Genomic DNA, 17423 nt, shown 5'->3' with positions numbered 1-17423 from the left:
TGAAGAAGTCTCTACATTAAGGGGGATTTCAGCTGATGAAGAAATCCCTACATTACGAAAATTCATATAGAAGTGAATTCAGCAGTATCCTAAATACACAGGACCTGAAACAAAACCTCACCATGAAACCGACAAGAACTAGCTTGGTAAAGAAAATAACTATATTTGTTGATCGCAATTATGACTGCTAATTCCAGGGGGAAAAAAAAAAAAAAAAAGAAATACACACTCAAATACATACACACACACAAAAAAAAAAAACCATCAATGTTACAATAACAATAATAATAAAAAACTCAATTAAAGTAAATTATCCCTTCTACTGAATTCTTCTTGGAACTCTCATTAAAAGAAAAATCACATGTATTGATCTATCCTTTTAGTTTTTCATTGTAGCAAACAGGAGAGGAGGGAAGGAAAAGCCATCTGTTTAGTCTGTGAAGTTACATTCCTGTGTATTACTTCTGTAACTGCATCTTACATAAAAATCTTGCTCAGGTAAAGTTGCTGCATGACGTAAAGCTGCTGGAAATGCTCTCTATGCCACTCAAAAGAGCCACCCCAAAAAATAGCACCTCACCCCTATCATTTTCCACTAAGTGCATCCAGAATTACAGGTACTGCTTGGTTAATTTTAATTGTTTTTAAGCACACTGTGGTAAGAAAAAACAAATTGTTTCTGAAGAGCAAAGCTTTGAGGAATGCAGCACACACAACATTCTTCAGGGAAAGGACCAGGTGGTGAGGGAAACCTGTTATACACAACTTCTAATTGATACACACTACAGCCATCTCTCTAATTCAGTCAAATTACTGTTGCTAAGAAGGATTACGGAATGGAAGAATACAACAGGAAAATATAGCAGAACAGAAACAACTTTTTCCACCCATTAAAGCAAATACAACAGCATGTTAATACCAGATTGTTAAGTTAGAAAGAATTAGACAATTCTGAAGTTGCAGTGGTATGTGCCAACATACAGCCTGATGGATAATTAAAAATGCCTACTCCAGGAAACAAAAAATAAGCCAGCACAGACTATCAATTCTGAAATGAAGAGGACATTCAGCATAGCCCAGGGTTGTAATGTAGGTGTGAACTCCCCCAACACATCCTCCTCCTCCTCACCTCTGCAAAGTCCTTGGTATACTTTGCATAGATGAGAACTACAAAGACTTTGGCTCCTTAAGCCTGGAAGTCATCTGTTGGTGCTGTAGCCCAAATGCTGCTCTTTTGCAAACTCCTCCCTCTCCATGTAAATGGCAACAGATGCTAGGTCCCCAGCCAACTGGCTTCTGCCTCCTATGGCATGACTTGCAAGTTTTGGAGCATAATGTATGTCATTCTGATTGGATTCCCTTCCAGTGTATGAGGCCATTGGATACCAATGTGATTAGGGTGGTACAAGAAGCTAAAAGTAAAGTGTAGATGAGTGTGGTGCTAGCTCTAAGTGCATAAAAGCAGATAATATGTACTTTTAATTGTAAGAAGCTCTTAAATGGTATACAAGATCCAGCTTATTCCAGACTTACTAAATGGGAATTCAGTTTTACCATTTTTTCATGAATTGAATCGCATGCAACAAGCTGCTTTAATCTTGGATCAAATGATATTAACAACCCCAAAGGGAAACACTTTCTAGAAACCCTTGCCAAGCCTTCCAAGATAGGCTTTCAGAATATACTCTGACAGTAACATTTGTAGTTGTGCTTGCCAGTGGCTCCACTGACAGCTCCCAGAAGAGCTGGAAAGCCACATCACCACAGATGGGTGGATTTCCAATGGGAAATCCTGTACTCCTGCTGACACCAGAATGTGAGCATCCATGGTATCTGATGGTACGGTAAAGGGTATAAGGAGTCAGAGTGGTGGGGTCAAGTTAAAAAGGCTCAAGTCACCATTGCATAGCTACAGTGTAGATATTATATGCCTTTCAAATCAGATTTAAACAATACTTCTCTTTTAACTTGGATCGAAGACAAACTACTCTGGTTTTCAAGAAAATGCTACACTTTAGCTTAAAAGTTTAATTTTCTGTTCAGATAATTAATAACAGAACATGGCAGTGATTTCACACCCTCAGAGGAAACTTCCCCTTCTCCCGAAAGACTTTCTCCCACATTCAACTTTTGCAAAATCTGGAGTATTTGATATACACAACAGAGAAAACAGCCACTCAGCAGAACTCAATTCCCTTGAGCCTGTATCCACACCAGCTACCCAGAGCAACAATAAATAACTTTAATTTACCTATGAAATCAGCCTGAGAAACACCCATTTGAATTGGTCATGTAATTCCATAATTTAATGGGCAAAGTTAATGTTTACTTAGGGCTTTCGGATAAATTAATGACTGTTTACATAATACACTCATATAAACTACATGGTTTATATTTCATATCAGAAGTAGGAAAAAATGAATCTTCAGGTAGGATACAAAAAAAAATCTTTAGTTTCAACCACTGAGTACTTTCATTGCATATCTTCCAAATAAAAAGAGGGTTGGGGGAAAAAAAAAAAAAGATCACCTGAGTGATCTTATACCAAAAAAAAATGAAAAAAAAAAAAACAGTAATCTTAGTCGTCCCTCTCCTTACACTTGATGAAATAACCTTTCACTTATCTTCCCTCTCCTCTATCAAGATTTCATGATTCTACCTAACCTCACTTGACAGATTATTTTTTGTGGTTTTGTTCCTTCCCCCACTCCCCCAAATCTATACAGTATTCTTCAATATACTTTTGTTAAACTGGTGACTAGAAATAAAAATAAGCTACATCTATATACAATGAGCACAGTAGAGTGCATTAAATATCTTTGATACTGCCAAAATGTTTGAGAACTGCACATGTGATTCCATATACTTTTCCTCAGAAGTTAAGCAAAAACTAAAAGTAATTTTTAACTGGGATTGTTTTCACTGATGTTATTTACAATGCGGCCTTATGAATACTTGCACTTGTCTAAATGAAAGGGATAAAGGACATGAAAATTAACAACCCAGGGAGGTATGTTATCATTCATTTCACTTGAAGAAGAAAGTATACCAGAATATACTCACAGAATATCTAGATTTTTATGGCCCAAATCTCTTCCAATCTGTTAGGAGTGACGGGTAAACAGAAATGCAAGTAGCTATGAGTTCAGTAGCTCTGCTCTATTATATTCATACCCAAACACATAACATTCAAATCAACTTTGAATTCATTTAAGAACAAGCCTCAAGTCATGTCAATTCCTAATGCATCCTCACACAATCTAAGGTGTTAAGTTGAAGGACCATTATTTCTCCTTCTCTCAGCAGTATGCCACGTTTCAAAAGAGGTCTTTATTGGAATGACAGAAAAATGAGAATATGAAATCACAGCAGGTGTGTTGCCCAACCACTGGTAATGTTCAATTAGGTTATTCCTGCACCTCTTCCTTTCACAATGAGGGAAGAATAACTGATCAAAATCCACAAGACAATTAATCACAGCACAATGAAGCTGTCATACGTTTGTCTGTCTGTCACATTTATAATTTTTGCAACCAGGTGCAAAGGAAGGTCATAGGAAAGGCTGCATTTTGCTAAAATCCAGTGATGTTTTCACAGGTAAGCAGAATGAGAAATAGGAGCACCATGTCATACATCTGTTTCAACTAGTAAGAACAAGACTTCTGAATGACACAAAGTGAGTCACTAAGTCACTGGCAACTGTCAAGAATACCCAATCGCTGCTTCCCAGACATTCCCCTCACTATTCTCATGTGTCTTTCAGAAGGCAAATTCTTCCATTATGCTGTAGAACTGAAGATGTCCCCAGTAAATAGTCTTTGAGGATGACAATGCTGAGATAGGATTCAGTCAAGAACTGTCCTCTTCCAAGCCATATGGCTTTGATTACACAGGAACCTGCTGCAAGGAACAGATGCTGTGATCTTTGCCTATTTACATATGTGAAGAAAATGAAGAAACAGATTCACCTGCAGTACTGATACTCAGAAGTAACTCTTCTGAAGTTAGCCAAAGGACAGTTAGACTAAAATGGCTCTCAGTCTCTTCTGCTCTCATATTAGCTAACATGTGACTCAAATGTCTTTTTTTAAAAAAGGCCTGGGAACCTTCTTCAGCATTTTAACAATACTCATTGAGCAGCAAAAATATTAATACTTATCAGAAAAATTCTACTTGCTGAATACAGTGAAACACATGTGCTGATCAATAAGAAATAGAAGCTTGCAAGTTCAGTGGTTTTTCTAATCATCTTTTCCATTTAGATACTGGAATCTGATCATTTAGCACCGGACTTTTCTGTATATGGTTCATTATATGACAGGTATGTTCTATTCATTTGTACTCCTAGAACGGATATCCAAGGAATTAAATACCCGGAAAAAGGTAAAACTTTTATGTGACAACTGAATGTTTGATGTAAAAAAAGTAATAGGGTGTTCAATTATGGGAAGACAGGGCTAAAGCAGCAAACTGCCAGGACCAGAAAGTAGTTATGCAGACAGCTCTCAAACTGTCTTTGTAGATAGACAAATATTTAAGGAACACTGTGTGCTGATGTAAGGAAAAAAAAATTAAAGGAGGGGGGAAGAAGGGAGAGGGAAGAAAACACTTCACGGGGACTCAAAAGAGATATGAACCACAAAGTCTAACATTAATAGTGCACAAATTGGTTGAAAACCTAGAACAGAGAATTAGCAACACAGACATGGAAATGTGATATAGGAGGAGAGAGCTGCTATAAATTAGAGCTCTGCCTCAGACACCTCCTGGGGCTCTGAAGGAATCAGCAGATTTGCAGGCAAAGAAAAGGGGCCTGATACAATCTGCTTGAAAATTCCATCACCAAGAATATTAAAAAAAGTTCAGAGGACATCCTCACCTGGTGATCAGGCAGTGGCGAGAGGAATGGAGGCCAGGAATGGACATCAGCAGAATCCCAGAGGGGGCTGTGCAAAGGCTTATAAAATGCACTGTCACAGGATTAGGGATACTACACTAATCAGGCAAGTTGATTAAAAAATGAGCTTAAAAATACACCTGGTTATTCAAAATAGAGAAGCTAGCTGGTTAAATTCACAATGGATTGGCAAAATTATGCACAAGGGAAAAATACAACTGGAAAAATACCTCTACTCCCAGGGTTATTAAAAACAAAACAAAACAAACAACAAAAAAAAACAGCTTCTTCTAACAAGCCTTCCTTACCCTCTCCTAACTTTAAATAAAGGACTAGTCTGTTCTTGCAAAACTGAATTGATCAAAATCTTTTCAATTTCACCATAGCTTAATTGATGAAAGATCTTGCTTTCTAAAGGTTGAATTTAGCCTTTGGAAAGCTGCAGCCACTGTATGGAACAGTACTTAAAGTAAGAGTTGTTTTTTGTTTTTTTTTTTTGTGTGTTTTTTTTTTTTAAACAGTGTTTCTCTGGATCTGTAAAAAAGTTCAGCCTGGACCTCACTAAAAATATTATCCACAGTTTTACCACTTAAAACATTGTTTTACTGAAAGAAATATAAGCAAAACACAGAAATTTGGGGAAGAAAAAAGGGGGACATTAACACTAACACAGTTGCTGTCTATATAGTTGCATTTGTGCTCGAACAACATATATAATAGACTCCTGAAAAGCCATGCTTTGTACTTTAGCTCCTCTGAAAAGGAATTTTCCATTTGTTTTTCTCAGAGATTTTGGTGACTCACAAGCCTATTTTTGTATAAGTAGTATTCACATAAGTAAGCAAAGCATTTGCATATTTAGCAATATGAAAATAATACATAGGTGTTTTAAGAAAGTGCAAAGAGCCTCATAATCTTTGAATTAAAAACAAAACAAAAAAAACCCTTCTACTTTATATAATAACTTGCTGCTTTTATTTTATTTTCTTCACATCCTATTCCTCTCCTGGTTCTCCGAGGACCATCCTCTACTAAGCAAAATGACTGGGGTATCAAAATTCTGTCTCTACTACTGTGCATGCTATTCGTTGACAATCCTGAAGGTGGTACAGTTGCACAAAGCACTGGTACTTCTCTTCTGAAACATGATATTCAGGGACACATTCAACTTTGACAGCTGAAGAGCGATTAATCTATCTCTACCCATTCCTCTTTGTAACTTGATTGTAAGCTTAGGTTCAGAAAAAGAACGTGTATAGTTTTGATTTTCATCTCTCTTGTCTCCCAAAGGATTTATCTAAACACATTTCTGTACAATTCACCACTCTTAACAAACTGTGATATGACTTAATTACAGTTTCAGTATCTATCAAGAATTCTGTAATTGCATTACATACAGAAATTTCACAGCAAAAGTCTTCTACATAACTGTGATCCCTAACTGAAAGATGTCGCTCCATTAATCAACTTCAGCAGCACTCATGAGACATTCACACTAACCAGATCTACATTTCAAACAAATACGGTCTAATTTACCAGTACACATGTAGGAATCAGCTGTGATTGATGAAGGTTAACAGGAAAAGAAAAAACACTAAGCTGAAACTGAATTTTCAAATACAGCATCTTAGACAACACATTGCTAGAGCACCAGTTATAATCAAAGGAACAAACCCTCCTAAGTTAATACACACTATGTAGAAACAGATAAAAGTAACCCCTAGCGGACTTTACTAAGCAGCATTCTTATTTACCTGCATTCATTTTTATGTATTTCAGCTATTTTCTTCTCAAGCTTTTGTGACTGCTTGGGAAAAATCTTGAAGTCACTGATGTAATTCTCTGGGTGTTCATCAGGATCGTAATCACCAAGCTCAGCTAAATAGATCCAAAATACAAAACAGAATGGAAAAAATCAATTGCAATGTTAGTTAATAAGAAAAAAAAGATAGTAAAAAGTGTAATTCGGGGTCAGTAAGAATGCAGCAGCTCTGAAGAAATCTACTTTGAAGAACTGGTAGTTAACTGAAACTTCAATCTCTGAGTTTCAAGCAAATTTCATGTTTTATTAACTGCAGAAGTAACTAGCAATCTTAAAATATCTGCTTTGGCAAAAACACAGTCTATAAAGCAAACATAGGAAACCTTCCCCCTTTCACTACTCATCATTCTGGTACCAGGCAAAACTAAAATTATGTACCCCAGACTATCCTCTTTTCTACAGCAATTTATCCCCGCTGACACAGACTGGTTTAATTCAGTTCCAGCAAAGAAACACAGTCTGTACCATTATTTAAAGATGTCCCAGAGTATCTTATTCCTCTTCTACAAGATGATCCTTTAGATACTCAAATGAGGCATTTGGTGTCTTTTTTTTTTTTTTTTTTTTTTTTAGATAAGCCTCTTTTAATACGGTCTAGACTTGATTTTGTTTTGGATAAGCAAACCTTATAATGCATTAAGAGCTTCATTCATGTGAAGGCAGGATAAAAAGGACTTGCACACATATGAAGTGCCTAATAGGACATCTAGCTATTTTCCTGAATGCAATCCAAGATACTTATCTCAATTTTGCCTTCAGGAAATGATGGAGAAAGAGAAAAAAGGTCTATATCCTCAAATTGTGTCTACCACTTTTGTGAGGGATTTCACCATCACAGAGGTTATCTTTACCACAAGAAATGTCACTGAACAGAACTTTTTACTGCTTAGTTCAATTGGAACTTATATTTACATTCAGGACAGTGAAAGAATAGAATTTTGTTTTCTTTTTAACTGGAATCTAACACTTATGCCACATTTTTTCACTTAAATGCTAAGACAACCAGTTGTGGAGGGTTTATTTGTTTGGTTTTTTGGGAGGCTTGTTTGTTTTAAGTTCCAGTTTGTTTTAAGCTGGCTAAATAGCCAAATTATTTAAAAACCTTAGAGTGCCTATCAATGTAGGGAAATAGTACTACTAAAAACAAAAAATTATTGTTAGTTATATCCCCACACCAGCTTTGCATTTCTCTTTACTCTGATCACTTCTAAGAGTTACGAATTATTTCTCGCAAACCTCCTCCTTTTACTTACCTTGGACAATACAGGCACCCAGGTAGGCAGCATCAGAAAAAGAACACAGCAAACGGCCATGGAATATGTCCCTTTTTATTTGTAGGTATAAGAGGTATCTGAAATATTATTAAAATAAAAATAAGAAAGGAAATTGTGGCATCTTTCCTTAACAGACTTAACTGAAACCATTTGTACACCTATTTTGAATCTTTCTTTTGCCACCTTAAATGGCAGGAAAAAGGTAATGTGTAATCATAGGAAAAAAAAAAACCTTAGACAAGATTTTTCTCATGAAAAATGAAGCAATGGCAGCAGAAGTAACAAAAACCCACTATGAGATAGTATGGAGAGTATTTGATTAGAAACATACTGCTATTACAATGCTCATTAATAATGTGAAATAAATTATAGTAATTCTATTTTTCTTGAGCATACCCTCTCTCGTTAAAAACAGTTTTACACAAGAAGTAACCTTTCTCTATCACTGCAGACAAAATAGCATAGTGACCACTGTGGGAACAATTTATTTCTCTGCCTTTCTTTAATCCTAGATGAAATTTTGAGGCAGCAGAGACTCCCTGGGCCCAGCGGCACTGTGGGGCATCAGAGACCTGTCTGAGGGAGCTGCCAGCTCCCTTCCTCTCTGAGCTTTTCCTCACAGAGCAGAACTGATAAGGAGACAAGAAACGGCTCATTCCTGCTGCCCTCTGCCTCCTGCCACAATAGCAAGGGGAGAGGAACAGCCAGGAGGCCATCACTTTCTCCTCTGCTTTCCATCCTGTAGAGCCGTGCCGCAGGCCTGGTCAGCAGACACGGCCTGGTGCGAGGCCCAGTCAGGCACCCACAGCTCCTTTCCCAGCCACCTCGCTGCATACAGCTGGGCCACGCAGCAGCCTTGCCCATCTGGGAAGAGACATCATTTGGGCATTGCTTTAGCCTGATAAAGTCAACTAACATGAGGGTTTTAGCAGATTCAGCAGCTTCAGTAAATCTTGCAACATGTTCCCTGATGCCGGGAGTCCTGTCCAACCTTGAGCTACAGTGTAGCCAATAAAAATGTACTTTACCAATAACGCTGGTGTCAGACATATTTTGCCCAAGTTGCTTTGTTCTGTGTGTACCATAAATTCCTGTACCAGGTAGCTTATCTGAAGTATAAAGTGAGTTGCAGATTTGAGCAAGACTGGAAGTATTATCTGAAGGACAAGTGAAGTTTGCCTCCTTTCTTTAGACTGTTACTAAATGACACAGAAAAACTAGTTTGTACCACAAAGAAAAGCAACTTGTTCTTAGTGTGAAAGCATCCCTTCACTGAGCTGCAGTATTACAAACTCTTACAAGAATCTTGTTCTTCAAGGCCTTTTTTATTTTTTTTTGGCAATACCTGTGTTTTTTTCTTGAAATCAGCACCCAGTAACAGATCTTTATTTCACTCCCATAATTTAGTACTGCTACTGTGTGTGTAGTTCCCAGAAGAGAATTTACTTGCACTGGGATGAACTAAAGACCGCAGTGGGAGGCAGTAAAAATTCCTTATCTGCAATGACACCATACCAAAGAAGGGCAACAAAACTGGTGAAGGGTCTAGAGAAAAAGTCTTATGAGCAGTGGCTGAGGGAGCTGGGTTTGTGTAGCTTGAGGCAAAGAAAGCTCAGGGAGACCTTCTTGTACTTTACAATCACCTTAAAAGAGGTTGTATCAAGGTGCTCTTCTCCAGAGCACCAAGTGATAAGACAAGGGGAAATGGCCTCAAGTTGCACTAGAGGAGGTTTAGGTTGGATAATAAAAGAAATTTATTTCCTTAAAGAGTTGTTAGGCATTGGAATAGGCTGCCCAGGGAAGTGGTTGAGTCACCATCCCTGGAGGTCTTCAAGAAAAGTGTAGATTTAGAACTTCATAGCATGGTTTAGTGGTGGACATTAGTACTAGGTTAAAGGCTGGACTAAACAGTCTTAGAGGTCTTTTCCAACCTGAATGATTCTACTCTACTGAAAAAGTATATTCATACAGATACCACACGAAACTCAGACAAATGAACACTCCCCAGTCCTAAAACCTCTGCTAAGTTTTGCCAGGGTGAAAGATCAGGTTGCAGTTCTCTGAAGAATGACCATTAGGTTGAGGACATTTCGCCTTTTAAAAAATGATGAAAAAGCCACCTATGAAAGGGGCATCACAAGGTTTCACAGCACGTCTTGCTAGCCAAGTTGTAAGGTCAACAGTTCTCCAAAGATGCTGCACATTGATTGTTTCTGAGTTTGAAAACTACTATAAGGATATTTGAAAGTAAACAGGACTGTGGAGAAACATAGTAGCCCACTGCTTCCAACCTGATGTACAGATATCTGTCTGAGATGAGAGGCTTTGGCTGTATGGATGGGAGCAAGCACTATGAACTGTTACCTTTCTACGCATATATGGCTATTTATAAGAACAAAAAATAAGCTTTAAAATAAATTCAATCCTGTGCAATAGGGCTATTCACCAATACTGCCAAATCTGAGCCATTTATTACAGGCCATTATCTTCACAGCCCAGGGAGAATGGAAAACCTTTGGGAACTGACTCAAAGCACCTATTCAAGAATCAGACTCTCTCTCTCTCTCTCTCTCTCTCTCTCCCTCCCTCCCTCCCCACCCCTCCCTTTAATGCAAAGCAATAAATCATAAGTTAGGTTCCTGAACTGAGATGGTAGGGATTCCCTCTCCCTCAAATAGAGGGTTATTTTATGACAAGTCCCAAAACACACATACATGAATTTTACAGAATTCAAAACCTGTTTCTTTAATACAGAGGGACAGCACTAAATACAAGAGTTTGTGATGGATCACTATGATATTACTGGCACTTAGAATCAAAAACAATAGCAGCACCAACAGAAACTCCACAGAATGACACCAAAAACAACATTTCTGTGCATTCCACTAAAATTCTATATAGATGAACATGGGTGTTTGGGTGGGAGTGTGCATACTTGTGACATTTCTAAGAAAATAGTTTGTTGCTGGCCAGGATCAAAGATCCTCAATATCCTTGTTCTACATCCAGAATAATCTCACTAATCTGAGCTAATCTTAAACAAAAAATGCTTCTTTTTTCTCCCCATATAAATCAAATAGGAATAAATACAGTTATTATACTGTTTTCTTGCTTAGGCCTGTCCACAATATTGAAGTACTAAAATTTACTCCCTGGAAGTGAGCTTCATTACTATAAAAAGTAATCCTTACTATTTCGATCTAAATTCTCAACATATGCATTGTTGCCAGTTACATGGAACTAACAAAAAGGTATTATTATCCATCACTCCCAAATAAATCACTGGTTTTGTAAGCTGTTCAGAACAACAACTACAAAAAAATCAGAATTAAAAAGTTGCTGAAACTTTCCATTATGACTTTTTTTTTTTCTCTGTAAGTTTAATATAACACCATTCTCCTTGTCTTGTTTTGTCTCACTGACAAACTAGGGAATATTTCCTATCTGTAAAAACTGTCAAAACAGAAGTATATATTCAACTTTTGCTGAGATGTATGTCAACAGCAAATACATAAGAGTAAGCAGAGAACATACAACCAAACCAGGACATAAGACCTAACTTTACAGAAAATAACATCTGCCTCAGAGCTGTTTCTTCCAAATGATAGCCCTGAAATAATTCAGGTGAACTCAAGCCATCATGTAGGCCAGCTTCTGTCACAGAAGTGGGCCACAGATGTGATTCATTTTTCTTTAAAATGTATAATTCATAATGCTAGCTAGTCTGAGAAAGAAGCTCTATTTATTTTCTTCCCATAAATAAAATGGGGTTGGTTTTGCAAAGTTTTTGCAAAGTTGTTTTGGGGGTGGGATCTGTTGAATTGTTCACGTACCTTCTTATTACGTTCATAATTCTTGAAATAAGAGTACTAAAATTTATTTTTTTTTCTGCCACTAAGTTTCTGTGCTACTGAGTTGCTGACTGAATTTGACCATTGAAATCCAGGTAGAGAAAACTAGGTTTGGCCTTTCTGATGTCTTTAAAATACTTGTTCAAACAGTTCTAAATTCTACTTTCAGAGAATTACTTCAATTCTAGAAAAAAAGCCATTTCTAAGACAGAAGGCATCAGTTAAGAGGGGAAAAGAGGCACAGAGCATGGTTCCCAGTGGAGCCTGGAGAAATTGTTGGCTGGGACACAAGGGAAACACTTGAACTTACAAGGAGGGCAGAAGAATACAGAATACCCATGCAAACCAGAACTGGAGTTTAAATGCCTTTTTTTCAGAGATCACCCACACAGCAAGCTGCATGTGACACGGTTCATCTTCTTCAGGCAAAGCAACAAGGGCAGCTTGGAACAAATCCTAGACATTATGGAGTTCTCTCAAATGAGAGAGATGTATGTGCTTGGGACTGAACACTGAAGTTGTAAGCTTTGCAATAGGTTGTCTCCGCCTCAGACACTTCCTATAATCCTCCTAAAGTAATTTATGTCCTAGATCATCAAAGACCTACGAATGTGCACCTGACTGCTGACTTCAATAAGGTTTATGTACGTACTTAAAATTGCCTACACTTAACAGAAATAACCAACAGATTCAGATCTGTTTTACTGCTTTTCATGCCCTTCCACCACTGCTGTGTTTCTTCTAAGCCCTAGCACAACTTTATAGCCTGATTTACAGCCTTATCTAAATACTCAGGCTTACCAACAAGGCAGCAAACATATGCTTCTAGCATTTATGTTCACAGTTGTCTAACACTGAATAACCTCATTTCCATCTATCATCTGTTTACAATACAGATGACAACTCTAAGTTAGCCAAGTCCTTTCTACAGGTGGAGGGTCAGCAATATCAGTTCTTGTTTTCAGGCAGTATTTTTGACCCACAGAAACCATGTTTCTAATTGTTTAACTGCCTGTTTTCAGGCAGTATTTTTGACCCACAGAAACCATGTTTCTAATTGTTTAACTGCCTGTTTTTACCTATTTTAAGTTGTTCAATGAGGAAAGAAAGCTTTCCCATAATCAAAATCTGTGGTTTGTCCACACAGTGTTGGTTTTTTTTCTTGTGCTCAAGTCACTACACTCATTTTATTCCAGTTGCAGGCATTTCTCCCAGTGTTCCCACAATCTTTCCAGCCAACAGACACAGTTGTCTTAAGAGATCCAGCAATGTTTCAAAAAATTGTTATCTCAGCATGGTGTCTGGCTTTGACTGTACTGCTCTTTCCCATGCTACAGTGCATACTCAGGTGCAGAGTAGCAGAGTGCAAATGCCCATATTTACAGTATTCCTGGATCGGATGGCCTCGTCTCCCAGAAGAATTTATGAGCCCTTTATGAACATTCTTCTGGACACTAATTTTACAGTTACAGATTCTACAGTTGACAGAATCAGTTACACTGCAGGAGCTCTAGTTTCCTGCCAAGGTCTATGAATCTAACCTAAGCACTAATTACTACATGGCTGTAACTAATACTACAACTAAGAGAACATCTGTTCTTTGCTTTATACTGCCATCTATATAGCAAGACTAATAGAAAAAATACATTCTTTAAAAAAGAAAAAAATTTACTTGTCTACTTACAAATATTTGTGAATTTTTTGTTATCTTATATATTAAAGAAAGTCATCACTCTACGTGCTATTGACAAAATGCAGAGTTGACAGATAGCTCTTGGAGTTACCACAAACAGGTCTCTGAAATCACCAACTTAGTGTGCAACTGCAGACCAAAAAAAAAAAAAAAAAAAAAACCATAAAATGTTGAACTTCATTAGGGAAAACACTCAGAACGAGACAGAAGGGTGTTTTGTTGCTATTTAAAGCCTTGATGTAATCACATTTTAAATGCTATACCTAGACTCTAGCCCCTGCATCCTACAGGGGATACAGATGAGCTTGATAAAGAGAACAACTAAAATGAGCAAGAGGATAGAGCTTTCCTTGCAAGGAGAGACTTTCGTTGCAAGGAGAGACAGTGACCGAGGTGAAGTAAGACTGAGTCTTACAAAATCACAAAGGCAGTGGGAAAGGTGAATTAAGAACTGCTACTTGCCAAGTCCTGCAACACCAGAGCTGGGGAAAGTCAGTGCAATCAAGGGATTGCTTAAGGCAGTGAAAGTCCACTACCTGCTATGTAAGGTACTTTCTAAGTGCCACAGGAGGCTGTCAATTCAAAACAGTACTACTAAGTCCAAAAAAAGGAAGGATTAAACAAATTCATGAGTAACGGATCCAGAAAAAGAAATTTACTAAAATGAATAGGTAGGAATTAAATTGTTAAAATTCCTAATAGAACAATTCTAGAAGCTTGACTTTAGTGAATGCAGATGGGGGGAAGATCATCTATCTACTTTCTTGTTTTTCTGGAAAAATATGAAAGTTTTATTCACACTGCAGTGGCTTAAACCCCTCAAAACTTTTGTACAACACACACATTAATAAGTATGCCACAGTGATGTTAGTACAGCAGTCAGCCCTACAATTCACCTGATCAGTCATAAGCCAAATAAGAAGAATTAGAAGCTAGGGACATAGCCATCATGACTTCAAAACATGAACTTTTTTCAAACATGAGAAAAAACAATATATTTCTCTTACTAAGAAAAGGTCAAATGTATGATCCACCCACAAATATCAAAAAAACAAAACTAGTAGGATATACTTTGTTACCATATTTGGGTAACTGCATGTCTTTTGTACTAACAAGCATCTGTAGAAAGGACAAACACCTTTCTGTATGCTTTGTGGAAAGTTGTTTTAATGTTAAGAACTAAATAAAAAAAAAAAAAGTGTAGCAGCATCCCATAACCCCATACTGAACCTGTGCAATTCCTGGACGGTAAAAATCATCAGAAAAGTCTGAACCAGCAGTATTACTTATTAAAAAATAAATAAAGTTATTCCCTCAGAAAGAAATAGTCCATTTTCTGCCTGGGGTGGGCATGGGAACATCATGGGAACATGACTTGAATGACAGCTTTGCAGTAATCTCTAACCTTTCATTTCTGTGGTCAAAATGACAACTGCTACCTGGATCTAGCAATACATGGGCTTGTCCTGGCTGCAGAGCTGGTCAGCGTCTGCATTACTATGCATGGTCTTTCCTTGGGAATTGGAAAAAGTGTGAAACACTGCTGTACCAGTCAGCTGCTTAAAAGCATTGGCTATATGGGAAAAACGTTACTGCTACACGATAATTAATTAAATAATGAATAAAGAAGACAAAGAAATAGTAAGGGACAGGCGGCAGCGTTGTTTTGAAAAGTAGGTACATAAAAGCCTCAACACAGCACAGGAATAGTTTGTTCTCTGCAGGCTTCCAAAACAGAACTGCATCTTCTCAGCTCTCCTGCCTTCTCCACTGAGACACAAGAGGAACTACGAACCTCTCAGCTCTCCTTCATGCACAGGCACAAGCTTCACCAAAAAATCCTCCTTTTTTTTTTTTTAATTTATTTTTGCCACCTTGAATGCTAAATGCAAGCCCGCGAGTACTAAGTACTCTTATTAACAACTCTCACTGATCTTTAAGTCCTATGGTATTTTATCTGATTGTGAATCCAATACTATTAAAACTAAAAACTCACTTGACAACTGCTAATTACCTCTGTAAAGCCAAAACAGAGAAGTGGGCTTGCAGCAGCATCAGAATAGCTACCACCACATGTCTTCAGAAGAGCTGACAAGGGCACCCAAGGAGGTAGAGGTATTCCTAAATTATATCTGGAATGGGGTTCAGCAGCACAGCTCTACCCAATATCAGCTCATCTTTGGAAGGATGAACTTACTGCAATACTAAATGGCTCGATACTGAAGCATTAGCAATCTAAAGGAAGACTACTGGCCCCAACTAGCTCCTCAATCTGGAGGAGAAAGCACAAGTTCTTCCAGTGTGAAGCAGCATTGAATACAGCTGTTTGTGACAGGGTAGTCAATCCCTGCATGCATGCAGCTGTACAGTTTGTTCTTGCTTGACCAGGCTAGCTCACTCAGGGCTCTTTAATTTGCCATGTTTATATGCCCCGTCTTTGTCATTTTGTATGATTTCCAGTTAAGCACTTTTCATCTGCTTTTCTTGTACCAAAGTACATATTACACTGTTTTATGACAGTCTAGTGATTGAAGAACTACTTCTTGGATTATGAAACATGGATTAGGAAAAAAATGCATGATGACAGCTAGATGAAATAATCCATCTTTGGTTAATTCCACCAGCTACTCACCCATTCCCCCTTCTAGTTCTCATTTTTTTCTACAATAATCATGGATTACTGTTGATACAGTATTATCTGTAGCATCACTCCTTTGGGCCCTCAAATGACTTCATATTTTCTCATTTTAATTATACATACACAGTATAATGTAGGGATTTAGAGACAAGAAGGCACGAGGCCTTGGGCTGCTTTATTACATAAAAAAGAACAAACACCGGTTTATTTATTACCTAAACAAGAACACTGAAAAGAAGTAAGCAGTAAAAATCTGTGCCCGAGTGTGATGGGTCAATGGATCCATCTGCTCATACTCCCTCAGCTGTTCCTATTCAGTTCACGTGCAGCATTTCATGCTTTCACAGCTGTGGACCCTCCCAGGGCTCTGACCTCTGATCAAAAAACAGTGAAGAGAGGCACAGAGCAAAAACATCTGTGCCTTGCAGAGGGTGTTGGGATGCTGTGCATACAGTGGATTTGAATGGCCTCTGTAGTTCCTTTCATGGCAACTTTACGTCTTTGCCTGTTGAGCCAGAATAATATTAACCATTACAATGAACCCTGGAATATCATGTTAGTATTTCTGTATGTGATTCTGTACACATGGCTAAAGAAAACAGTGCTCTCCTGACCCAGGCTTATCATCTTCTGTGCAAAAAAACAACTACAATGTTCTGACTGCAGTAAAAGATGAAGTAAAAGGAAGTAAGGAGAAGAGCAAAATTAGCAGCAATAAAGAAAGTATATGCATATGTATTCAAGGTCTCTACCCCAGCCCTGTGGAGTGTCAGCTAGAAAACAGGCTGTGACCAGATGCTGATTTAATGAGAAAAGAGACTGAAGTTATGTTTTACGTGTAAGTATGGCAGAGAACAAGAGAGATGTGCCAATGTGCTTGTTATGGTGCTGTTGCCTACTTAAAACTAGTAGTTATTCCTTTCATTAAGGATGTTCAGTGAAAACAGTCAAATGCTGTTTTCCCAAGATGAAGAACTTTGCTCTGACTTCATATCACCAATAATACTATTATATAATGTGAGACAGAAAGCCACAAATTCACCACTCAGAAAAGACCGACATTCTCCAGATTCTACACAAGGCAGAAGTCAACCCCTCAGAGATGTCCGCAGTACAGAAGACCTCCACTCTTCTCAGTAAGACTGAGTGCTTCTCGGTTTAAAATATTACACAAACCATTCAAAAATCTATATTCACTGTTTGTGTTGTAACCTGCTGACCCTCCAGTGCTCCTGAATTAAATTCAGA

General features: G+C 37.8%; 1 protein-coding gene across 1 annotated transcript in view; it reads right to left on the bottom strand.

Moving 5' to 3' along the window:
- The window catches only part of FRMD3 (FERM domain containing 3), a 152874-nt gene that overhangs the window by 41349 nt on the left and 94102 nt on the right, over window positions 1–17423 (bottom strand). Inside the window, exons 5-6 of the mRNA XM_048080519.2 lie at window positions 7973–8070; window positions 6652–6775 (exon numbers count right to left, since the gene is read on the bottom strand). Of these exons, the coding sequence (XP_047936476.1) occupies window positions 6652–6775; window positions 7973–8070 (222 nt within the window). The remainder of the gene's footprint in view (window positions 1–6651; window positions 6776–7972; window positions 8071–17423) is intronic.

The sequence above is a fragment of the Anser cygnoides genome, chromosome Z (genome assembly GCF_040182565.1).
Source record: "Anser cygnoides isolate HZ-2024a breed goose chromosome Z, Taihu_goose_T2T_genome, whole genome shotgun sequence".
NCBI classification, from domain to species: Eukaryota; Metazoa; Chordata; class Aves; order Anseriformes; family Anatidae; genus Anser; species Anser cygnoides.
Note: the sequence above shows the minus strand (reverse complement) of the source record. Positions and strands in the feature narration are given on the sequence as shown.